Source organism: Zosterops lateralis, assembly GCF_965231275.1.
Source record: "Zosterops lateralis genome assembly, chromosome: 13".
NCBI classification, from domain to species: Eukaryota; Metazoa; Chordata; class Aves; order Passeriformes; family Zosteropidae; genus Zosterops; species Zosterops lateralis.
Window position 1 is genome coordinate 17,178,959 of NC_139773.1, and position 25,616 is coordinate 17,204,574.

The 25,616-nt window shown below is 37.9% G+C and overlaps 1 protein-coding gene across 5 annotated transcripts in view; it reads left to right on the forward strand.

The window, feature by feature from the left end:
• Positions 1-25,616, forward strand: part of MEF2A (myocyte enhancer factor 2A) — a 79,756-nt gene that overhangs the window by 25,084 nt on the left and 29,056 nt on the right. For all 5 annotated transcript variants that reach the window (XM_083870909.1, XM_083870906.1, XM_083870908.1 and 2 more), the window contains exons 2-3: positions 8,490-8,687; positions 13,139-13,342. In XM_083870909.1, the coding sequence (XP_083727035.1) occupies positions 8,634-8,687; positions 13,139-13,342 (258 nt within the window). In that variant the 5' untranslated portion in view covers positions 8,490-8,633. The remainder of the gene's footprint in view (positions 1-8,489; positions 8,688-13,138; positions 13,343-25,616) is intronic.

Below are 25,616 nucleotides of genomic sequence, written 5' to 3' on the forward strand. Positions count from 1 at the left end.
CAGACACAAATGCCTTTTATTTACAGCGTTCCAAGGAAGAAATCTGTTGTGGTTTCTACTTTTGCCTTGGGAAAACTGTCCCAGTTATACATCAGTCAGTTTGAATATACTGAGCACAGACACTGCTTTACCTGACTGCAGAATTGCTGCTTTGGCATTTGCTGCAAGGAAAGAGAAGTGCAGCCTGCAGAATTTGAATGTGATTTTAGAGAGAATATTTGAAGGATAAGAGTAACAGATCTCATAACATTGCCCTACAGTATGTGCTGTGTTCTGAGTATTTTTTTTTCTGTCTGTTAATTTCTGTACATTTTAAATCTTATGTCAGGATGCTGCTTGATTCAGCTCAGTTGGCACCTTGTTGAATTTTGAACTGTGTGTAAAAGTAGTGCACTGTATTTGTGCTTTTCTGATGTTGCTTTCATGTGTTTATTTTTTCCTGCTAAATAATCTAGTAAGATTATTTAGGTAAGTCAGAACATATATAAATGGATATTTTTGTCTAGTTTTGGTTTATGAATGTTCCTTTATTTACGTGTAGGTTATTGGTTGAGATTCTAAATGATTGTAAAATAATGTTCTCTCTCCAAAACATGCACACAAAAAGCTCCAGTACTCGTCAGAAAGGATAATCTACTTAAACTGTATTCTCAGAGACAAAAGGAAGAACAGTGCTCTGTGTGGGTAAGGATTTCCATATAGAAATGCCAGGAACCTGAATTTAAGTTTACTTTGACATATTGTTGTTTATGTTTAAAATGTTCCTCCCACTGAGTTCAGCCTTGTATGACCATGTTAAAAAAAAAGGACCGGAGCAAACCTTTAAACTTAATTATCTAGAAAGGAATGAAAACCATTAGTGACCCCACACACACAAAAAAAAAGTGATGCCGCTTGTCTAGAATTTCACAGAAATCTGACCAGGTGAATTTAGGACTTTGCAGCTGAATTCTGTTCCAGGAACTGTGAAACATCTCTTATCTCTGCAGAGTGAGTAGGTCTGGGGATGGCAGCGTTCTGTGAGCTCTGCTGATTGCCATAGAGATAAACAGAGCTGTGACAAGTGGGGCAGAGCCATTGTGAGAACTCGCAGATAATGAGCTACACCTTTGCCAAATGCATGTTGCTGTGCAAAATAAGATTATCTGTATTCTCTGATCTATTGATAAAGTTAAATTGAGATGGGAGAAGTAATGAGCCAAGGTAGCTGTAATTAAAGCTTGAGTGTCACTGCTGTACCTGATGAAATATGAAGACTTCTGGAAAGAGATTTCGCAATGATAATATTTTTTTCTTAAAGCCATGACTTAACGGTATGTTAAATGTTATCTAAAGATGCATCAGTGAGCCTGAAGAAGATTAATGAAGTATTAAGATGTTGCAATACCAGAAAGTTCCATTCTGGTTGGTAAATATATTAATAGGAAAACAAACAGTACTGTGTATGTATTTTATTCTCCTTTATTGTAAGATGAAGAAAAATATAAAATTAATCTTTTAATTGATTACACTGTTAGTTGTTTGTTTAGTTAATCACCAGTGCAATGTGAAGGTGTCTTGTTCAGCTGACTCTTACCCAATCATTATCAGGCTGCCTTTAAAGAAAGGAATTTTTTTTCCCTGCTGAGAACACCAGCAAGGTTTTGGTGATCACCTTCCCAAGACTGACATAAAAAAATCCATTTCACAGGGTTTTGTCTCCTGTACAAAGGAGTACTGTTCTGTGGCAGCTGTTTGTTGTGGGTCCAGTGGTGTATAAGTTCAAGCCATCTCTGGCAGACGTGTTCTTATCAGCATTTTGAGAGGTTCATCTGGTGGCTCCCTGTGTTTGAGCCCAAGAGGAATTGTAACAACACAAATGTGCCTCTGTGCCATTTTTTGGCCACATGGTAATTAAGTTCCACAGCCATTACAAATTCCTGATAAGAATGAGGCAAATGCTTTTGATCTTGAAAAACATTTAAAATGTTTTATATGTATATTTTTCTTCAGGAAATAAACCTTCCCTCTGTGGCTTATAATGTACAGATGTCTATGGGGTTAAAAGCTGGGTTTAAATGCTTTGAGTTGCACTTTGAGCTTGTCATTGTGAAAGCTGTCAAACATCAATTTTACACGAATTAAAAACCTGCAAATGTTCTTTTGTTGTGGAGCAATCATACCAAACTCAAGTTTAGATTTCTGCATCTAGTTCATTAACTTTCCAGCAGCTGTAAGTGGGGGAAAAAAGGGAGAATTTATCTGATCAAAAGTTCTAAAATTGGGATCAAACTAACATAGTTGTTGTAAAAGCTCTGGTTCATTCACTAGGAAATCAGTCCTTTTGGCCTCAGCTTTTAGATATTGGGGTTTGTTTTGTTAACAGTGTCCTGAATCATCTTTGTTTGTGGCTATTTTTGTATACCATGGAAAAGTCACTTCTTTCAACAAATTACATGATAAATTAGGAGCAAATTTCTTAAGAAACTCTCTGGAACATGTTTTCCAGACAGCTCTTCAGTCATGCAGTTGTTTTCTTAATCTGTTTGTAGAAGTCTGGCAGCAGAATTCTTGTGATTACTTAATATTTTATATTCTGCTTGTATCTAAAATTGGATTTTAATCCAGTATTGAAACTTCAGTTATCTTTCTGTGGTCTTTCTCCACTGTGAGCTCAGCAGTTTCCAGATCTTTACTTTCTAACTGTGCCCTAATGTATTTTTGAGAATGCAAAGATAAATTGGTTTAGAAAAGACCAAAGTTATGGATGAGGATAATAAAATAGAATTTAGCGTTACTTAGAAAAGATGCAGTAAATATATATGCTTAAAACAGAAATCCTGAAAATGGCTGCTTTTGTTCCAGGGAGTATAAATTATAAATGCTCAGAACAGAATGACAAAGATTTTTTGGACTGAGGAGTATGCCAAGAAAAAGTCAGAATATTGAGAATTATTAAAAACTTAACCCATTTAGTTGACAGTAACTAACCAGAGCAGAATTCCTGGCTGTCCCTGCTCCTGGGCAAGGCCACATTTGTCACTTTGTCTAGGAGTCCATGTGCTGTCATAGGTGATGCTGGTAGTTCTGGAAAACTCGTCTGTCAGGTCAGGAAAATGGAACTTAAAAAGAGAAAAGTGCATTCTAGGAGTAAGAAAACCTGTTTTTAAAACAGCCATTTGAATCTTAATTCATTTTTGATACAGTTCAGATTTCTGTAGTTCTGTGTGCAAGAAAATGGAGTTTTTCCACTTCATCTTAGGCAGGACTGAGATGGAGGAGAATGGCAGAAAGAGCCTTTTGGAGCAACAGGAGATTTAAGTAGCACTTGGAAGGTGCAGTTCTGCAGTAAGGATATTTTTTGAAAATACTTTATGATCTTTTCTAATATGCCTTCAAAACATAATTTGAAAAGCTCTGTTACTTACAGACTAGGAGCTCAAAAATAGATTTAATGTTAGTGTGGAAGCTGAGGACCCTGTTTGGCTGCAAAACTCCACGAATCTTAAAAGTACAGTTTATTTAAATTGTCTTGTACCAAAGATGTGCCTTATTCTTCCCAGCTGAAAGAAACAAGTGTTTTATGATGCATAAAACCAGAATATCAATAAAGAATTGTTTATGGTTTCCTGTTTTTTTACGTTGTCCCACTTTAAAAAAAAAAGTAATTTTGGCTGAGGGTTGTATTATTGTTTTATAACAATGCTTGTGTATCACTTGGTGGCTAAGGACCTTGAAGCTGTGAGGCCACTCTCATTTACTGTGAGGCTCTGCTTGGATGGAGAAGAATGGTTTCTAAACTGAGGATGGAAAAAAGATTTATTTCCTAAGATTGTGGCGCAGCAAGCAGGGAGAGATAAATGACAGCGTGTACCCTTGTTTTGGAAGGGGAGCTGTGTGATTGTTTAACAATTCTATCTGACATTACTTACAGCAGTGTGTGGTGGTGACAGGGCTAGAGAAATGTGACTGCAGGAAACTTTGGTACTGGCTTTGCACAACTCTGCAAAAACCCCAGCAAGGATCTGAGCGTGGCCTCTGTTAAGTGCAGACATAAAGGTATGTAAAATCCCTTGGCTGGGAATTTGAATTTTCAATTTTAGCTTCCAGGTGGTAGCAGTGGGTTTTGGAGCAGGGCTGGTGGAATGTTTAGAGCACAGAGATGACATCCCATGGACCTCAGCACGTGTCAGTGCAGTCATAGCTGAGTGAATTTATTTTGTGTAATTAGAATGGGGTTTAGAAAAAAAGGTGTTTGGAGTTGTATACTTACTTTATATAGTTTGCGTCTCTTTGAGGTTCTGAAGAAGAAAATGTTCTTTTCTCTCATTTCTGGACAGTGAAACAGAGTCTGAGAATCATGTTTGACCTTGCTTCACACAGCCCTTTAACCTTTAGATAAATTTCTTTGGTGAAGACATTCTTTGACTCCTTTTTTTCCCCCCTAGCTACTTCTCCTCAGCACTGTGGGGCAGGGACAGAGGACACTGACATTTGTCCATTATTAGGACTGTGGAAAAACGAGATACTCTGTTATCTGGGTGTTGGTGTGCAACAGCCAACACGTGGTGGGGCTCATCTCTGTGTTCCGTGAATGGGAATTTTTATATTCTGCTGATGTGAGTGTGCAAAGTGTCAGAATAACCTTCAGCCATGATCAGTCTGTGCTCATCAGTCTGTGCTGAGGGGCCAAATCTACAAAAACATCTGCTCAGGCTCCTTTAAGACTAGAAAAAGACCTATTAATCTTGGTTTAGTAAAAATTACTCTGTGCATTTAGAAAGCCATAGCCAAGGCTTGTGTAAGATGCATCTCTGCAGATCTGTGTTTTCATGCAAATGATTCTGACGTCAGGACACTCGTTCCTTTGTGTGCACGGCAGTAAATGAGCCGTGAGGAGACGGGGGACTGTCACATGTAACCTGTAACCATGGTGGTGGAATGGAAGTTTCAAGAAAACAGAGTCAGAGGGAAATAAAAGGAAATTAAATGGAAGGAGTGTGATTCTGACACAGTTTTTCCTAACCTGTTCTGCCAGGAGGCTTCCAGACCTTGTGCAGTTCTGCACAGATATAATGTGTTTCCACTGAACCCTTGAAAGAGTCTTTTTAAATAGGTCAAATACAGTTTCCTTGCTTTAAAGTTACATCTCTCTCAGCAATCTGTGAAACTGAAAGCAATCTTGACAACAAACTCAGATGAGCTCCCGAAGCTGTGAGGGTGTGTTTCTGCATGTGGTTCTGTTGCCTGTCAGTAATTAGCGGGCTGTTTTCACATGTTTTGAGGAAGAGAATAAATCCAGAAAATTTGGAATAATTTACTTTTAAACAATAGGGGAGGCTATTATCTGGACAACTACAAATACAATTTTTCTTACCATTATTGCAAATTGACATTGTTTTCTGTTTGAAGCTCATCATGAAGCTTGTGGGATTTTTTCTTTATTTTCTCTTCTTACTCTAATTATTTTGTTTAATAAATGCGTGAAGTCCGTCTTTAAGACAACTGATTTTTGCTTCTGTGTGCCCATGAAAGTAACATGAAGCAGCTTTGGTGGCTGTGATTGGATTCTGTCACTTAAGGAAGTAGAACATTACCTTCATCAAGGTTACTTCGTGTTAGTTTCATATTTACTCTCAGATATAAATGTGGGCTGATCTTCATATGTATATGAAGATCAGGTTTCCCTTTATTTGGGCAAAAGTGTGTTGATAATGTAGATGAAATAGCTTTGTGAATGAAGAACTTCACCTAATGTGTGTTCCTAATGCAACTATGATTTAGCAAAATGCAAACTTTGCTAGTAACATTTCTGATGGAACCCTATGTTGGACCCAGTCTTACATCTCATCTTACCTAGTTTTGTTGCTAGTCAGGATAGAAAATAAAACCACAACTGTGATATGATCAAGGATGAGTAAAAGGAAGAGTCATTCTTCTCATTAGAAATGTAACATGCCTTTGTCACTGGCAGAAACTTCCCATGGGGATGTTCTGAGCATGCACGAAAAGTGCCTTTTTACTGCAGTTTTCTCTGATTTTTGCAGCTGTGTCAAGGTCCTTTCTGCCCTGAGCTCAAGCTGAACTTGTGTTTCAGTTCTTTGGAAATCGTGGGATCCAGAACAGCAGGGATGCTGCATCCTGGATCTGGGCTGCCTTTGGAAAATGAGATTCCAAGGCAGGTTCTGGTGTCCATGGCAACCTGTGGGAGAGGGAGGAGAGCTGGACCCGGGCTGGACACACAGGCAAACGGGAATTGGGAATTTCTGAGTGATGCAAGTATTGAAGGTTGAAGAAAGTCAGATCTGAGATGAGAGGGAACAGCGAAGTGTCGTAAATTGGAAATAGCTTGAGGCTTTTATGCCTAATAGAGGATAAACCTTGTAAAGGACCTGAAATGACACCCCAAAGCTGTAACAAGATGTTGGTGAAAATTACTGTTCCCCATTTCCCTTTGTGTGACAGTACACAGAGCAGATGACAGTGTTTCCTGCTACTGTGCCTTCCATTACCTCATACAAAACATTTGTGCATCTCTTATTTTGTATTTAGTTTATATATTGCATAATCTCACATCATCTTTATCTTCCTCTTTCCCTCTTCTCTGGAGTTCCTTATTTTATTCACTGCATAGACTTGCTTTTGAGTACGTGTTGCAGGAGGCAGAATGACTCCAGAAGTTCCTGATTCACAAACCACTTATTATGTGGTTTATATTTTTGTTATTCTATTCCTGTGTTTTTCCTTGACCATCCTGGTGATATCTGCAGTAGCCACAGGTAAAATGCTGCACCAGATGGATCTTTGGCCTTGTGTGGTGGCCATTTCTGTGTACCAGTGATGATGGAGGGGGGCTTTTAAAAGCAGAGGAAGGACTCTGGTAATTCTGTATTCAGAGAACTGTTTCAATAATACACGATAGGTTTAAGAAATGAAGCTACACATGAAGGAGAAAACAAATTTTAAGAGCTGGTTAGAGATCCTTTGATTAGGTATGTTCAAGGGATGCAACCAGATTTTACCAGAACTAAATTTAATGTGTGATCATAGCATGAGCTGAGAAATTTTTTTTTTAACAAAAGTGGGATAAATCGATCTGCCAACTGTTGTTTCCCTGGAAGATATTCCCTGTGTGCTGTTGGGTGTATAGAGGCTGGTTCATCTGGTCTTTGCTGGCTGTTAATTACCCTCTTAGCAGCACCTTGGAAAAAATCCTTTTTCATGAAGAAAACAAAAGCAGTGCAGTGTGGATGAATATTTTCAACTGTTTTGCTTTATAGACAGTGTTTAGTGCATATCCTTTAGACTAGTGGACGTCATACTGTGTGATTTTAAATTTCATGAAATATTATTTCTAAATACTCTTGGGCATTTTGGGATTTTTTTTTTTTAAAGCAGCCCTTTGTTGCTGTCAGGTAAATAGAAAATGACATCCCTTCATTTTGTGATGTTCCTCCACCTCTGGTTTTTTTTTCTCCCAAGAACATCATGTCTGTTTCCTCGGTGTAAATTGAATGTATTGTGAAGTGCAGCCTGTGACTAATCGCCTCTTGCTGTCTCTGCTCATTAACTGTCTGATGGTGATGTGGTTGCACCACTTTCTACTAGTGGCCTCAAGGATACAGAGTGGTGACACCCAGATTAAAATATGCAAGGCTTGACTTCTGGAGATGTTTGGGGTTGGGAAGTTAGGGAGGAAATCAGCTGATATTGGGGCTGGTTTTACCCCTTTGGATGAGTATTGGGTGATAATAAGATAAATAAATGTACCTATTTCATTTTTATAAATTCTAGTATGCCCTTTATGTTCTAGAGGCCATTTAATTTAAATTGTTCTCCAGTTTTCTTCAACTGATGTTATCCTACAATTCAAGCAATATGTCTAGCTTAGCAATTTTTTTACTGAAAAAACATTTGAAGTTTGTTAAATATCAGATAGTTCAGTGCAGATTTAAATGTGATGGCACACAGGCTTTTCAAGTTTCCTGCACATTTGTCTTGGTGAACAGTATAACAATGAAACAGATTCTGGGCTGCAAAAGGGTATTGGTTCACAAAAGAAGATGTAATTTGGCTTTGGAGTAGAAACTTGATATTTTCATGTTTTGTTATTTTTGTGATAATTTTACAAGAGGAAACAAGCACCACAAAACGTTTCTTTATAAGGTTTCCTAAAATATTGAATGGAGTTTACCAAAACTTGCAAATGTGTGAAACCTCAGATAACTTAAGGCCTAAAGCTTGGAGTGATGAGCACCACCCCTTTGACAATTGTATTTTTAAGGCATTCACTTGGAAGTCTGTGACATTATTGGTCATTTGAAGTCTGTAGTTTGTAGGTAGAATGCAGCAAACCAGTTGGAAGAGACTGTGTCGTGTAACACTTTGCTAATAAAAACACTTGATTTCTCACTGAAATTTCATGATGTGCATGTTTTTTTGGCTCTATGGGTTTTTAATGATACTTCTTTTTTAGTAATTTGTACATTAATATTTTCAATTTTTTTTAGGTGCTTATAAGAAGAAGTAGGAACCGTTTCTCAAGCTGAAGACAAAGTAAAAGAAAACTGTATCATGTGTTAGAACACTGAAGAGGGACATTTCTTGGATTAGTTTATTTCTGGATTGCAAAGCAAAAGAGAGAAGAGGCGAAAATGGGGAGAAAGAAAATACAGATCACGAGAATAATGGATGAACGGAATAGGCAGGTGAGAAATAAGAACTCTGCATGAACAGGTCCATCAGTAATCTTAAAAATTAATGGAAAATTTGAATACATTCATCCTAATTCACTGTTCTGAAGCTTTGTCTTCATGTATCCATGGATGCCCTTGCCAGAATATGAATAAGAAATCTCAATGGTTTTATGACTGTGTGATGAAAAAAATTTATTTATAAGTAATAACTCTTGCTACTTAAAATTTAAAATGGCTGTTCCTATTGAAATGGTGCCCTACTGCATTACCAGTAGAGTGGAGGGATGTTTTTAAACAGACTCATCACTTGATCTGATAACTACTAGGAACACTTACTACTGGAGACAGAGAAAGGATGAGAAATTCAGGAAGGATCTAGTAAAGGTATTTTCTGTAGCACTTGGACAGAGGAGTTTGAGGTAGCTGCGGGCAGTATCTACAGTGCTTTGGATACAGTAACAAATTCTGTTAACATTCTATTTAAGAGATTTATATCGATTTGTATTTCTTGTAAGAGCTATTTGCCACAACAGTCTTTAAAAATTGTCAGTAAGAAGGGAAAAGAGGGCTCACAGTGAATGTTTTTGGGAAAGCTGCTCACTTGGCTGCTTGTGCCCTAACAGTGAGGTGCCCTGTGAACTTAAAAAGTATCAAAAGTCGATGACTCCTAATTTCTAAATTGCTACATGAGATACAAAATAAAATTCTAATTGGATACTGCAATATATATAGCGAGGTAACTGGAAGCTATAATTTTTAAGGCAGATTATTACAGGAATGATTAAGATCTTTAAGAACAGTGGCTGAGGCCAAAGGTGCTGCTGGGCCAACATCTTTTGTCCAGTGATGGTCATGAGCAAATACGTGTGGGCTGGAGAAGCACATGTTACACGACCCTGTAATCCTCTTCCAGCTTTTAACTATTCTTAGCTCAGGGATTTCCTGAGCTGGATGTGGTTTCCGTATATTTAGTAACCATTAATGGATTTTTTTTGTTTGTTTTCTCCGCCCCCCACCAGTGAAGTTGTTCAGTTATCCTTTGAGCCCTTACAACATTGCAGCATTTACAACATCTTCTGTCTGGAATTTCCTAAAGCTTTATTGCCTGTTGTTTCAAGAAACACCATTTTATTTACCCTTCTGCCAATTATTTAGTTCTTGTATGGAAGAGGCAACAGTGACTTCCTATCTAGAGTCTGACCACTCTAGAAATTCGCTTATTTTCTCTTAAATAAGTTTTTTCAGGCTATAGCTGCCTTGCTTGCTTAGTTGTTTTAATACAGAATTTGTATTTGCTCCTTTCCCCTCAACCCTCTGGAGTATTGCTCCGTTATTTTTGATGGCCAAGGGACCCAGAATTCAGGATGCAGGCAAAATATGGACTTATATAGTGGTGTAGTGCTGTTTTGTTCTGTTCCCTTCCTGCTGTTTGGTTTCCTTTTTCAACTTCTGAGCAGCAGCTTGACGTTGGGGTAGTGTCAGAATTCCATGGGACTCTCTTGCTGCTGACACATCAGCTCAGAGCCCATTGTTTTGTTGGTGAAATCAAGATTGTTTTTCTCCCTGTATCACTTTAAAGCAATGTAAACTCTGAGAAGTCTATATATAGCAAGAAAAGTATTATTGGAGTTTGGGAGAAAGCCAAGTATTGTGTTTGAACAGCTTTAATCACCCAGTGACTTTATGTTTGATGTAGATAAATGTCTTAAGTACACGTAGTAAAAGTAGATGAATTAATGACTTCAGATCTTTTCAGATCTTGCTCTACAACTTAAAGCACATGGAAGAGGTGGAAATCAACACCATATATTACATTTTTTTTTAATGAATCTGGATTAAGTTGGGCAACCTTGGTTTTGTTCTGCTTGAGAAACAAATAGCATTACACTTCTACCCTGACTTTGGTGAGGCTTTTTTTTTTTCAGGAGGAATTGTTTTTTTCTTTTGAATCCCCATCCCATTGTTCAGAACGAAACAATGGAAAGGAAGAGAATCAGTGCATTTGTATAAAATTTTAGACCACTTACACCATTGCTGTGGGTGAAGCAAAATAGGGAATTACATTGTAGTTTTGTTTCTGGCAGGTTCTTGGCTGGCACCTTTTCGGGCTATTGAGTGACGAGGAAGAAGATTTAAGCTCTAACCTAAAAATAAAATTAGGCTTGCCTTATTCTTGTTCTGTGGAAACTCAGATGAAAACACACTGCATTTAATTTTTAAAAGGTTTTAGAGAGATTAAATAGTTTTTGTTAGTGGAATCTTACCTTGTATAAGTAGAAGTATCAATGGCCTTTATCCTCACTGGTGTCCTGGGATTTTCGTAGCCAGGATATAGAAATTTAACATAGTAGAATGCTCTGATGCACTGGGCATTTATAAGATATTTATTTTGAGATTTTTTCATTGACCCAGATGAGGAGGGCATTCAGGGTTTGTTTTGAACAGAAAGGGTAGTTCATTTGTCTCCTGTCAGTTTTTCTATGGCACGTATGACTGGTGAGTAGAATCACTCATGAACATGCCTGTGATGGCCTGGTTAGATGTTTAGTTTGAGTTTTAAATTTTTTATGTTTGAAAATATAAGTAAAATGGGATAGAGCTTTGCCTGCAAAACAAGTTCATGCAACTTGTGTGGGAAGAAAAACTACTGTTTTGTTAGAAGCATCTTATTTCTGATGGGATTGCATGTGAGCTCAAAACAGAATATATAGACCATTCCTCGGGGGGATTTTGATTGTCATGAGACTGTCATTGTATTATTAATTAAGCAGCTTTATCTGCTTGAATGAGCTGTAGGACATTTATCTTCATTAAGCTGAAGAGACTCCAGTGCAGTAAATTAGATATCAAAGGAGCTCAATCTTGCTGCCTTTGCTGTCTCCTCCTCACACTTTTTTTTTTTTGCTAAGCAATATTAAAATAGTGCTGGGGAAATAATTTACCTGCAATAAAGAGACATTTTTATTAGGTTTGATGTACTCCTAAATGGAAGGGGAAAAAAAAAGGAGAAATTTCCAGAACTAAGCCTGCTTTTGGGTTCTGAGATGAAAACTGAATTTAAAATAATCTGTGTGCATTGAAGTATGGCTTGGAGTGCTGGGGTAGAGGGGTTTGTGCTCAGCACTGTCCAAGCACCAAGTGAGAAGTTGATGCCAGCTGAGACTCTCACAAGTGAAGCAGCCTTTACAGAGGTGAGAAAGATAAAATTCCAGTAAAGAATGAAGAGCTCTTGTCCAGGATCCTGCTGGTCCTCAGTGGCAGTAAACCTTGAGGACTTCTCCAGGTGACACAGCACACACACAACTTGTTTATGATGCCTTTTTCCTGACAAACACTAAACAATAGTGTTAAACACTAAACCACCCAATAGCTGCTCATACTCAGGTAATAACCTTTTGTGTGTGTCAGAAGAACAACAGCTGGATCTGTGTGTCCTCTGAGACTCTTAACATGGTGGGAAGAAGAGGATAAATTTTGCATTATCAATGGTATTAAGAAAGTAATATGTGTGAGATAATGAGGAGAAAAAAAAGCCTTCAGGTGTATATAGACAGAAGTTTCCCATCCATTTTCCCAAAAAACTTGATGTACAGCTTGGTAATTAAACTACAGAAACCCAGAAAACAGGTTTGATTGTTTCTTGTGTGTTACTTCATTCCTCTCTTGCAAAAGCTCATTGACTGTTGTCTATTGGACGTGGGGTGTGTGGATCACTCACCTGTCACAGAGGTTCATGCTTGGAACTGTCATGCATTGACACTTTTTCATCCTTAGCTGCTGTCTTGTGAAAAGAATAATTTTTTAAACTTTTTTATCATAACTGGTGGTAACTTTCATAACTGTTTCCTCCTTCCCTGATGGGAAAATGCTCCTTTGTGATGGTCTGTAATGGATTTGTTTCCCCACAGCAGTTCTAACTGGACAGAACTATTGTGTCCTGATGTTTCCAAGTGGCAGAAAAGAAGTCAAATTATAAGTGAATCTGATTAGATGACTTAATAGCAACAAAATAGCTGTATTTCTTAGCTTTGCATAATTAGAAATCATAGTGCATAGTAACAGTATTACTTCCATTGATTGTTCTGTTTTCTTTGATTTTATTACAATTAAGGTTGTAAGTACCACAGAAGAAAATATTGTGATACCTGAAAAGTCAGTCTGTTGAACAGTGGAAATTAAACTAAATTATCCTATTCTAACTGGAACTCTAACTTAAATTTCACTCTCCTTGGTAGTTATTTACCACTGGAAGAATTGGGGGTGTGTAATTGTTTAACTTAATCTAATAGAGAACATTGGGCCCTAAAATTGGCACCAGATATTGTAGGCTGTGTTAAACTGCATATGACAGTAGGAATACATGGTGTAGGCCAAATCAGTGTATTCCTTGATTATTTTCCTTCAAACACTCTTCATGTGTTTTTTTAAAAAAACAAACCAATCATTTATTCTTTCTTCTCTAGGTCACCTTTACAAAGAGGAAGTTTGGATTAATGAAGAAAGCCTATGAGTTGAGTGTGCTCTGTGACTGTGAAATAGCACTCATCATTTTTAACAGCTCTAACAAACTCTTTCAGTATGCCAGCACTGACATGGACAAAGTTCTACTAAAATACACAGAATACAACGAGCCCCACGAAAGCAGAACCAACTCAGATATTGTTGAGGTAACAATTTGAAAAGACACGTCAGTCTTCTTATCTCCTTCATAGTTAAAATGTAGAACAATGTAGAGTCTTTAAAGATATTTTAACCAAATGTTTTAAAGTTATTTAATACTGTGTTATAAAATGTGAGCTACTGCTTTTAGTCTGGTTTCTCTAAGGCAATAACTTGTCTTTACAGCCATGTTGTTTTCCCATCTGCCCTCCACCCCCTGCCAGTTTCTGGGAAACATGTTTGATTTCAATCACATTTGGCAATGGAAATAGAGGTGTGAAAAATGGTTGTTTTTCTGGGGAAGGAGGGGGAGAAATGTTCAAGGTTTTAATGGGGAGAAAAAAAATCGACTGAGTGGGAGAGAGAAAGGTCAGAAGAGTGCCCTCAGCCTAACAGGCAATTATAGTTGGCCCTTTTTCTCCTCTGAGGTAGTAGCCACTTTAGTCATGTTTTGAACATGGATCAAATCAGCCACCACCTCTGCTGCCCCTTGTTCAGCCAAAAAAAAAAAAAAATCCAAAAAAACCCAACAAAAAACCCAAAAAAAGAGAATCTGTGGAATAAATGAACTTAATTGAATTTGTTGTCCAGTGACTGTCAATTAAAATAGCAGCAGAACGACTGCAGTTTCTGCAGTAATAGAATAACAGGAATATATTTACTCTAAGGTATTGGTTTCATCTACTTTTATAATGCTTGAGCTTTAAATAGAAACTCTTTTCAGTACATAATTTCTAAATTAGGTGCAGTAGAATTCAAGGATTTTCTTGGCAATTGGAGCCTTGATGTACTGTAACTGCATTTCAGAGCATGTCTCCAGTAGTCCTGTAAATAGACCAAAACAGGTGGCTGACTTAAGGGTTTAATTTAAATTCTGAAGTTGTCTTCTGAACAAATGCTTTGCTTTTTAGGAATGATTTCAGAATAATGATTAGCCTTGAATAGCTGAAGAGCCTATTGCCAAGGGGATCTGAGAACAGGGATGGTACTAGCTGATCTTGTACATGAGTGTGCAAGCAAAAAATCAGATTGACAAAACTGAGATACAGACAAATGTTTTATATTTCTTTCTGAGAAAATTCTCTGCTAATTTGTCAACAGTCTTTTATGATCAGAAAAAAAAACCTCCCCAACTTCTGTCTTCAGCATTGAGTTCTAAAGAGAGGGATAATACAAGCCACGAAGAGTTGGAGGCTTAGTCACTGGATTAGCATAAATAAGGGATAGCCACTGGAGAGGAAGGGAAAACCTAATTCCTGCAGAATGAGCTTTTGATTGTGACAGACGTGAATTTGGGACAGGGATGCAAGTTCAGCTGGGTTTTGTTCTGCATGCAAGGCCTTCTTTGTGCTGTGACTCACGGTAATGGTGCTTCTTCAGTCACAAGGACTAAGGACCTCTTCAGAATAATTCTGTACAAGGCTGCTTTTTTGGGTTCATCTTGTTGGTGTTTTTTTTTTTTTTACCAGGGTCAAGTGTTTGACCCCTGAGAAGAACATTCAAAGTGCACTTAACACTCAAGGGCAGATGTGCTCTGAGGGAACATGCAAGGATTCATCTGCAGATTCTTTTCTAATTTTCATCTCTGGGTTTAATGTTTTATGCTAGTGTGGAATTTGGGACTTTATTCCCATTTTTCAAATACAGTGTAATTTAGGAATGCATCCTCCTGTCTCTTCAGATTAGTCCTGTGTGCTCTTTAGCCTGGTTGTGAAATATTTCTGGGTTTTTTCTTTCTGGATTGATGGGTGCTTGGAGTGTGATAAATGTTTAGTGACATTACAAGCATTTTGGAAACATACTGAAAGAACAGTGTAAAATGGCTTCTCTTTATTGTAATGACATTGAAATTCTATTTTAAAAAATGAAAATTACTGCAGAAAAGCACCTAAAATCTGTCAAATTCATACTAAACTGAATTATAATAAGTAATTCCATTTTATGGAGTTATAGCTGATGTATAGATCTTAGTTTAGTAATTCACTTACATCCTCAAATGTGATAAATGGCATTTACTGTGACATAGGCTCAGTATGGAACTGTTCTGGACCCACTGTGGTCCAGAACATGGCAGGAGGGTGGGTTTTCCTGGGCTAGGAGGAAATTCCACACAGCTCAGAAGCTGGGTAAGGGAGTAACCAAATCTGCTGCTACTTATTTCTGGTATTGGGTAGATGACAATGTTGTAAATGATTAAGTGAAATCGATGAGACATCTTCCCCTCGTAGTTGTCTCCTGCTCAGTTTTGGCATAGGAATTGCTTTCATATGCCCAGAGCTTGGTGTCTTCTGTTGCTGCTGGAATGTTTGTGAAAACATAGTGGGAGGAAGAGCACTGGCATCTTAAACGAATATTAGACTTTTTTTTCTTTTTTGATGCATGCACTCATGTCTTTTGCTGAACACGTTATTGTAGATGGGAATGATCTGTTGCTGTCCTGTGCCTGCTCTTTTATGGGGTTATTGGAGTGTGAGGTATTGCAAGAGCACAGCATAGGTGCACCATATAGAGGTATTAATTTTTTATTCAGTGTGTGCTTTGAATTCCTGAAATACTGGGATCGTGTATTTGGTTTTACAAACCCATCTTGGCACAGTTGCAGATTGTTACACTGAAATACTGTCTATGATTTGAAGGACTCGCTGTAGGTGTTAAAGCATTTGATGCTTTAATGTTCATGGACTTTTTTTTCTCTAACAGATTATTCTTGACAAGTAATTATTTTTCCTGAAGAAAGAAGTATTTCTGCAGAGTAAAATGGGAAGGATTTCAGGTTTTATCAGGATTCTATATACATATGGTCAACAAAATGTTTTAATGTATAAAAGACAATGCGAGACCTTGAGCATTCATTGTTTTCAAATGCAGAGAAAAAGATGGAGATGAACAGGCACTTGTATATTTTCTTTAGTGCAGGATGTTAAGATTATTGCAGGTTATTTACAATGAAGTATCACTTCCATTTTGGGTCCTTCTGCCCCTCGAGAAGGCCTCAGAAAGCAGCAGTTGCACAGTTGTTCCCTCTCTCCCAGCCTCACTTCTCCTGGGAGTCAGGGCTGACGATGGCTCTTCCTGCCTGTTCAGCTCAGCGTTTTATCTTTTTTCCCATGTTTTTATTTCCTTTGACTGATGCAGTAAACCAGGGTTTATTTCACCTACACTTGGCCACGGTGGATTTTGCTTGTTCCTCATCTCACCTCATCAGACTGAGGTGATTTGATTTTTAGGAGCCTGTGTAAAATGTGACCTACTTTCCCAGTTGGCATCTGTGCCCAGGAGAATTCCGGGTGGGTGTCAGTTAATGAGCCTCTCCTGTGCTCTGTAGTTTAATGCTGTTTTCAGTGTAGTGTAATGTGCTGAATAAGGCTTAGGTTATACCCCAGATATTGACAGCTGTCCTTGAAATAGGTAATGATCTGTAATAAAAATTGTAACTAGAAAGTACAAAAAAACCCACCCAAAACCCATCTCTCTTAAACTATGGCACATAATTATTGCAATCATACTCATTCTTGTGGAAGGACTGCTCTGGTGTAAATTCCAGCAAGTGATTTGGATGTTTGTATTAAATATCTTACCATGGGAATTGGTGACTGTAATGGGGAGTAACATTTGTGATGCCTTGGTGTGAGAGTGGTTTTGTCACCGTTCAGACAAAGCAGGTAAATGACCCCCGCTGCTGCTTTCAGCAGGGTCAACAAGCCAGTTTAATCTTCTGCTGTAATCAGCTGTTTTCTTGCATTAAAATACATTTCATCTCTGCCTTTTCATGAAATTTTAATAGAGCTGTTACAGGAGCAGTGCACATTCCATAGTCAGGAGCATCTCTGGGATCAGAGATGGGATTGTTGGCTCCTGGCTCCGAGCGAGCACGGAGAGCTCAGCTGCACGTGGAGAGCCTGCAGCAGGAAGAAGCAGATGCATCTCCCCAGCCAGATGGAGCATATGCCAAGAGACAAGTGTAACAGTGTGGGGAGCATAAACAGAAAAGTTGGTGTTGAAACACTGTGTTTATAAACCAAAAGCCTCTCTGGTTTTGTTTTTTATCCAGCTTTCTCCACCTCCCAGCATTGCTTCTTTTCCAGGCTGGGAATAACCAATGTGTATTTTGAACTGTTGTTGGTGTGTAGTAGTTTGTTTTGGTAGCACTTGAATTGGTTCATTGCTTCCTTTTTTTTTTTTTTTTAAAATTTGGGTTGACTTCATGTGAAAATGAAGATCTGGGAATTGTATCTAAATATATACTTGGATGCACACATACAAAATTAGATGAGAATGACCTTCAGTTAATTGATCTTATTTCCTTCCTTGGTGGATACCTGGTGCATCCGATCTAGATAAGGGTTTGCAGAGCAATTTGGGCTTCCGTATTTTGCTATTCAAAGCTCCAAAGTAAGATGGTGGAAATTGGGTCAAATTCTTAAAAAATAGTTGTTTCTTTGAAGTTGGTTTAGAACACAAGCTACACCGTAAGTTTTTAAATTTGTTTTTAAGAAGGAAATGCCCTGCAACCAAGAAAATGAAAACTGATGCTGAACGTAGGTGACTAAAATCTCCAAATTTACATGGAGTATCAGCACAGCTTTACAGGATTGTGAGGCAGCACCAGGAATGCTGATGGTTAAACATACACTGGAGATTGGAGGGAGGCTGACACTGTGATGTGTTAACATTGTTTTGCATTCCTGTGTATTTGATAGATGGAGAGCTGCCAGAAGTGAGCAAGACCTGGGGGGAATGAAGAAAGAAAAAAGAAAAAAAAAAGCTTTGGGCTGATATGAGAACATGTAATGGTTGTAGTATTATGTATTTCTGTAGTTCAAACCACTTGATTTGGTCTCCAAACACTGGGGGAATAAGTGATGCACGTTTAAAAGAAGAAAGAAGCTTAAAAATTATTTCAGTGAAGGAAGGAAAAGCCTTAGTAATCTGCCCATGATGCTGAGAAAATGTAGGCATTATTGGGCTTGATTTGCTAAATGATTATGTAAATGTAATTATACTGCATATAACATTTCAAATAATTTGAGATGGCACACAAATACCTTTGAGGCATTTTAAGGAGGTGATTGAGGAGGATTTATGTATGGTTAAGGACTAAAATTTTCTTTTGGCTTACCTTAAAAAGAGGGGAAAGTGCTTGAAAACTGGAGTGGTCTGGAATGAGTCATCAAAAGCTTTTATATATATGCACATGTATATTTTTATGTGTCTGTGTCTAGTGGTTTGAATCTTATATTTTTCTAGTAAAAGTGTTTGCTATAAACCTGACTTATAAACAAGTTATAGCTTGGGGTTTTAGGTCCCACTCATGGTTTAGGAAAAAACAACTACCTTGAAAAATTTAAAATGTCAAGGTAGCAAATATTTATTTTCAATATTGTGACAGAAGAGAACTGTGTATTTTGTGCTGAACAGACCAGTTGCCAGTCATGATGATGTCTTTGTCTCTTATTTTTCTCCCCTCTTTTCTTTTTAGTTTGGGAGATTAAATTCAACACTTAATCCCCACAGTAATGTGGTTTGTTTTTTTTTTTTTTTTTTTTTTTGAGCTGTTTACTGTTATCACTAATTTTTCTGTATCTTGCATTTGGTAATACTGTTTTACTCAACAATATTATTTTAATTCTTTGGCAGTGCTGAAATTGCTTTGGACATACAGATGACTAACGTGCCTTTTTATTTATTTATTTCAAAATGTCAGATTATTGGTGATTTTAAGCCAGCTGACAGTACTGGCAGAAAGTTTTTGTTCCGAGTTAATGTTGTTTTGCATTCCTTCATTGGTGATATAGAAAGAATTTTCAGAAGTAGGATAGACTCGGACTTTTTTTGAAGCAGCTTCAGTTTGCCTGCAAATAATCTAAAGCTGTACTTCCCTTGAATCTAAAGCATTGAATAAATTTAGTGTTTTAGGGTTAAGAATTTGTTATTTCTTCTACCTCTTTAAAACAGTGCCGAGACTTTAAATTTACCATGCTCTGCTGGTATTCTGAATTTTGATGAATTCCAGATTTAGTCACTACTTAAAGCATATAGATATCTGAAGTTTGTCTAGAATGCATCTTTTTATAGAAGTTTCTGAAGTCTTGCTAATAATGACTGTACTTGGCTGCTGTATTGCCAGCAGTGATTTTATGGAGCTGCAGTTCAGGGTGCTCTCTGTCCTACGCCAGCCCTGTCACAGTTACACCAGTGACATGACTTTAAAGCTGTGAACTGAAATTTGCTGTGATGTTCTCATTTTTAATGAACTACCAGAAAAAGCTGAGTGATGAGTGGCAGCTGACTTGGCTGTGCATCATTACAATCTCAGATTGGATCGGGTGCTCCTCTGGAGGCTGTGCTGCTGGGAGGGCCAGAAGCCTAAATCCGTGTCAAATACTGGTACAGAGCTTTTGTGTGCTCTGTCTACCAAAAATCTCTGCAGAATCAGCCCTGCAATAGGCAGGGGTTGGATTTTCTTTTGTCTGAAATTTGGTTTTATTTCCCAACTGTGCAAGGGATGTTTTTCCAGCTGATTCTGGTCCATGTTAGGAGAACATTTTTACTTTTGAAATTTATAGGGCAGACACACAAGGTCCAGTTCTCACACCTCCTGCTCTGGAAATGCTTGTCAAAGATTCAGTTCTGGGTTTAGCTGTTCTGGAGACGTTGTGTTAAGTAGGATTGAAAATTGACTCCAAGAAAATCCGCAACAGCTCATTGCTTGTTAGTGCTGGAGTTCATGCAGGCAATCACACAAAGACATAATTACTGTATGAACAAGTTCTTCAAGCTGTGCTGGTCTCGTGTGTGCTGCAGCCCTTGTGTTGCTGCAGAATTTGGTGCCTTTGAAATTCTCTAGTGACAGAAAAGTATATTTTTACTTTGCAATTTCAAAGTGAGGCCCATGGCATCTGTTAATCAAGAGAGAGTGACTTTACACAAGCTGTGCATGGAAAGAATAGACCCAGAACAAAGCATCTCCTGCAACTACAGCTAGATAAAGGACTGGTCTTTCTGTGGTAGGCTTGATTTCAGTGGAGACTTAATGTAATCCAAAATGTAAGTTTTTGACTTCCAGGCTCGTGGGTTTGGTTGTGTCTTCTGCCAGGGATTAACCAGCTTGCAGGAGGGACAGCAGCAGTGCTGCTTCTTGATCCTCACCCTTCCTCAGGCACTGTTTTAGCATGAACTGCCCAAAGGAAGGGAGGCTCATCTCCAGTGTTTCACTACTCCTGCCTTTAGGACCTCACCATGTCTGCAGTTTTTAATACGTTGCTTTTAATTTGGGCCAGGAGCTGATGGTGCTTGTGCAGCAGGAGGCTCAGGCAGTCTGTGCTTTGTTCACTGCCAGGGTTGTACTGCAGGGGCTGTAACGCTCAGCACTCACCTGAACAAAGCGCCTCCCTTGGAAATTGCTCCTGGAGTGCTCTGGGGAGGAACTGCACCTGAGGAAAGAAAATGTTGGTGGTGGCAGTTCCTGTGGAACAGACCTCTGAGTACCCCAGCAGCCTGGGACATGTGACAGACATGTGTCAGATATGTGATATGTGACACACATGTGACATGTGACACACCATTCTTCACAAATACTTGTAAACAATTACACATCCAGTTCATTCAGTGACTTGCCAGGTTTTTTTTTTTTGGTTTTTTTTTTTTTGTACCTCTTACGTCATATCAGTGATGTGATATTTAATTCATAGTGTAGACTGTGGAAAGCTAGGCAAGTTAGTTAAATTTGCAGTAGGGTGAATTTTAACTTAAATTTTATGTTTTACTAGAAATACTGGGTCATTTTAACAGGAAGTGAATAATGCCTTTCTTATTAAAAAGTCCCAAATATTTTGGGAATGTTGTAAAGATTTTTTTAGATCAAAGCTGTTCTACATTGTCCCACTGTAAACTTTTCTATAACTGTAACAAACTGGTACCATTTAAAGCCCTGCTTTTTGCTGCAAATATCTTAAAATTCAGTACTTGCTGATTACAATGACTTTTTAAAAAGAAAAATAAAAATCAAGCATTCCAGAGCCAGTCTTTATCCAATGTTGACATGAATTACATGATAAAGCTTACTCAAATTTCACTGGCCCTGATTCCTGTACAGCCTTTTCTCTCTACCTCTCAAGGTCCCACCTTTGATTTCCCACCCCTTTTCACATTAAGTCAGGACAGTCTTCAAAGAGGTGCTCAGGCTTTTGAATAATTTGCACTAAATGGAGGCTGTGCAGGAAAAAAACATGTTCAATGTATTGTGTTGACACACAACTGAGAAGTTCTGTATTTGAAACGTGAATTGTGACATTATTAGAGCTGTGTCTGGAAGTCCCACATTCTCATTATTTTAGTTCAGTAAAAACAGAGATGTAATTGCTTGTACTTTATTTCCCTATTTTTGGGGAGGCTCTCTGCTTCCTGTTGTACACACTGATCTCAGCTGGTGTTTTCAAATACCTGCTTTCCCTTCTCCTATTCAGCTTGCTTATTTTGGGGGTGGGTGAAATGAGGTGGTGGTTCCATACAAATATTAAAAGTACTAGATCTTGTTCTGGGAGATGTAGCCAGTGCCCATAATCTTACATATGAACAGCATATTAACAATAGCATAAATCCTTGGAATCTGCTAAACATTTTCTTTGGGAATGGTTTCCAATTGTATTGTAATTACTGCTTTGATAGCACTAAGTTATCTTGAGTACCGAGACTCTGAAATAGTTCTGTTATCCTTTCCAATTTTAAAGCTGTAAAGAACCATTCAGGACAAGAAGCATTTGTAATTGCAATACTGCATGGGCAGGTAGACCTAAAGAACCCCATTCTTTTTATTAAATGAATTCTAGTCAGAGTTAAGCCATTTTTTTTCTTGGCAAACTATGAGTAGGAGATAATATTTTTCCTAAAGAACTTCTAAAAGATTATGAAGGATATTATGCAGATGGATTGCTGCACTTGGAAACTTTTCATGTTCCATATGGCTTATCTGCAGTGCACTGTTGCTGAAAGGAGGCCTTCAGTCAGCTACTGCTGCTGCTGATTTATAATTTAACTGTTGCAAGTACATGAAGATCTGTGTTTGAGAGCCTGTGTTTGTACATCTACGTGTTGTTGTTTGGGAAAGGACTGAAATAAAGCATTTATGTACCATGAAATACCTCTTTGTTTGAACTCTGGTTTGCTCCTTTTTACCATTAATTTTGTTTGGAAATTTATAGTCTCTGAAAGGACTATAAAATATATTTAATTTATATACTAGGGAGTAATTTTTGATTCTTGAAGATTAATATCAGTCTATATTGTCTTTGTTTTTTAATAATAAGATTGAAAAAGATTGAGTTAAACTGGCATTTTAGTACTCTTTAATAGGAAAATCTAGTTGATGATTCCTTCTATAAAACAGGTAAAATGCAAACCTCAGTGATATAAAATTTAATAATCTGCTGAGTTGGATAGAAAGTGAAACAAAGACAAATGCATCAAAAATTGGACTTTGAGAGCTTGACTAAGCTGTCACTGTGGAAACAGCATTATCAGTGCTAATGGATTACTAATCATTTTAAGTCTCAAGGAGTTCATTTAGGACCAAGCAATCCAGCTTGTTTGTAGGTCAGCAACTGCTTTATAAAGTCCACGGGTCACAGATAGTGTTTCTCTGAAATCACAAAGACAAGCAGCTGCCTTTCCCACACCTTAGTCTGGAGCTGGGTAATATTCTGGGGGTGAAGAGTGGATTTTATAACCCATGAAGTTCTAATTCTTTAATAATTGCTTGTGGTTGTCTACTTAAAATAATGTTTCACAGCAAAGATGCTTCAGGCTAGAATTTAAACTTCATGCCATATCAAGTCTAAAAACCTTTTGTATGTGTTATTTTATATAAATGAGAGTTTGAATCCTGAGTGCCATCTTTATCATATCTGGGAGGAATTTGACAGCTAGCTTTCATGTTTGGCAAGCCAGGGATACATGTTAAAATTTGCCAGATACTGGAAGTGGTCCAACATTTGAAACAAGACGGTGTCTTTTCTTAGAGTGGTTTATAGCAGGGACACTGATAAAATTTCAAATCATGAACATTTTTCATCTGTAAATGCTGAATACCTTTGCCCAAAACTGAGCATACAGCATTGCTAAAAGGGCTCTTCTTTTTCTTTGTATTTTATGGATAATGCTAGACAGGCTTAGAAGTTTTTTATTTTTAAAACCATGGATTAAGTAATTAATCCTAAACCTCCTTTTTTAAAAATTTCTTTTATTTTCATAGCAAGCTATAATATTTGGCCAAGAAATACAATAGCTGTAGCAAACTTTAGGTACGTACTGCACTCAGAATTTTTCACACCCATGTATTTTTGCATAATGTCAATTATTTCCTTTTTAAATATCACTACTAATTGAGCACAAGTATGGAAAATATTATTTAAGTAAGCTGAAAATGGAGTATGTCAATAGTTCAGATTTTCTTTAGCATGCAGTATTATGGCTGGGGAGCCTGCCAGAAAGGTCTTGTTCTTTAAGAAGTTAAGCTCTCCAAGTTGCTTAGCTCATGGAAATGTCTGTCATAATCTAATTTGGCCTCCTGTGTGTTTCAGGGAAGTTTTGAAAGCTGGGCACCACTCCTTCCCTGAGCTGGTTTGGGGTGGATGTGTTTGTGGCTATAATTAGAACGTGAAATTTGAACTGATAGCGTGGCAAAATGTAATTGAAAATGTGTCAGGGATACTGAAAGGAATAGTGTTAGAGCTAAATGTAAGTAGCCTCCCAACTCAAAGGACAGGAAAACAGCTTCATAAGGAAATTTGCAGATGCTTCACTGGTTGAAGTTGAGAATATTAATAGAGCCTGAGGAAAATACATTAAGTTTGTAAACATCACATAAAACAATACACTACATCTGTCTGTGGAAAAAGGAATTTCAGCCTACAGAAATAATGTTGATGAGCTTAAATAGACAAAACACCATTGCTGAGTTGAATTATCTGTTTTTTCTCTGGTTGTTCTCTTTTGATGTTTATGTTCACTGGGGATTCACTCCTGCTTGGATTTTAGACAGTGGTAAATTCGTGTACTCGGCACTGCAGGGTCAAGGTCTGACTCTGCAGAGCTGTGTTGTTAATTTAGATTAAAGAAACAGCAATGATCATGCTTCTGTAGCCAAACTGACCCGCAGGAAGTTTAAAAACTAAAAATAGCTTTTGGTGACTAAGAATACTCCTCGGGTACTTGAATATGTTTTATACATAACAGGGGAGATCTAACGATATCTAAAGGATGAAACACCTTACTATTGTTCAGGCTGATGAAAGTGGAATATTTTGTGTTATAAAAGAAGAGAAAAACAGCCAGGTTTTAGGCTGAACTTCTTGGCAGTGATAGGTATCAGGAAGCAAATAATAAAACAATTGTCTTGCTTTCAGCAGGACGTTCTGCTGCATGTAAAGCCTGTGGTGATACATGTGGTCCTTCCCTGCTGTGGGAAGGGAGCTGAGCTGCAGTGCAGGAATATGCCCTGTTTTGTCTCACTGAACTTTCATGTATAAAGAATGAAAACTGAGTGGGAATCTGCTGCTGTGGCTGCTTTATTTGTCCTTCATTCTGTGACTGTCACAGAGGAAAAAAAAGGTGTGGCATTTCATGTAGGATGTGATTATCAGTGGTGGCTGAGGTTTGCTGCTGCTGGCGAGGCTGGGCCAGTCCTTCTGCCTCCTCTGTATCTGTGGTGCTCAGCCCACATGTTGGCAACCCACCTATTCCTGCTACAGCTGAGTATAAACCAGCAAAAATAAGTTAAAGAATGGACGAGGAGAATTTTTTTGTCATTTTAGAAAGAAAAAAATATTCTCCATTATTGCATGGCATCTTCAGAGCATGAGGAAACTTTAATCATTTATCCTTTTGATCTCCATGGTGGAAGTGCCTACCAGAGCAGCAGTAATACTTAGCAGTGCTAGTAGGGCTTTTCCATTACTTTAGGCCTGAGGAATATTTAGACTTGAAAAAGTTATGATATTTAAAACATATTTACTCCAAATTTGTGCTGCTTCGCAGCTTTTCCGTGCTCTGATTGCAAGAGCAGAAGCAGAACTGCCCACAGGATTTAAGTGAAAGGTTTGCCTTTTCCAAAGGAAATCACTTTTCATTTCAGTCTTAGTCAAATTTTGGACATGGTTTTCCCAATGATTTGGGATGAAATACCAACAAAAATCCTCTGTGGCCAGCTCCAATAGTAAGTGCAAAAATAGAGTTGTTAACATGATACATGGTAGCTTTGACAGCAACAACCATTTCCTTTTTGTG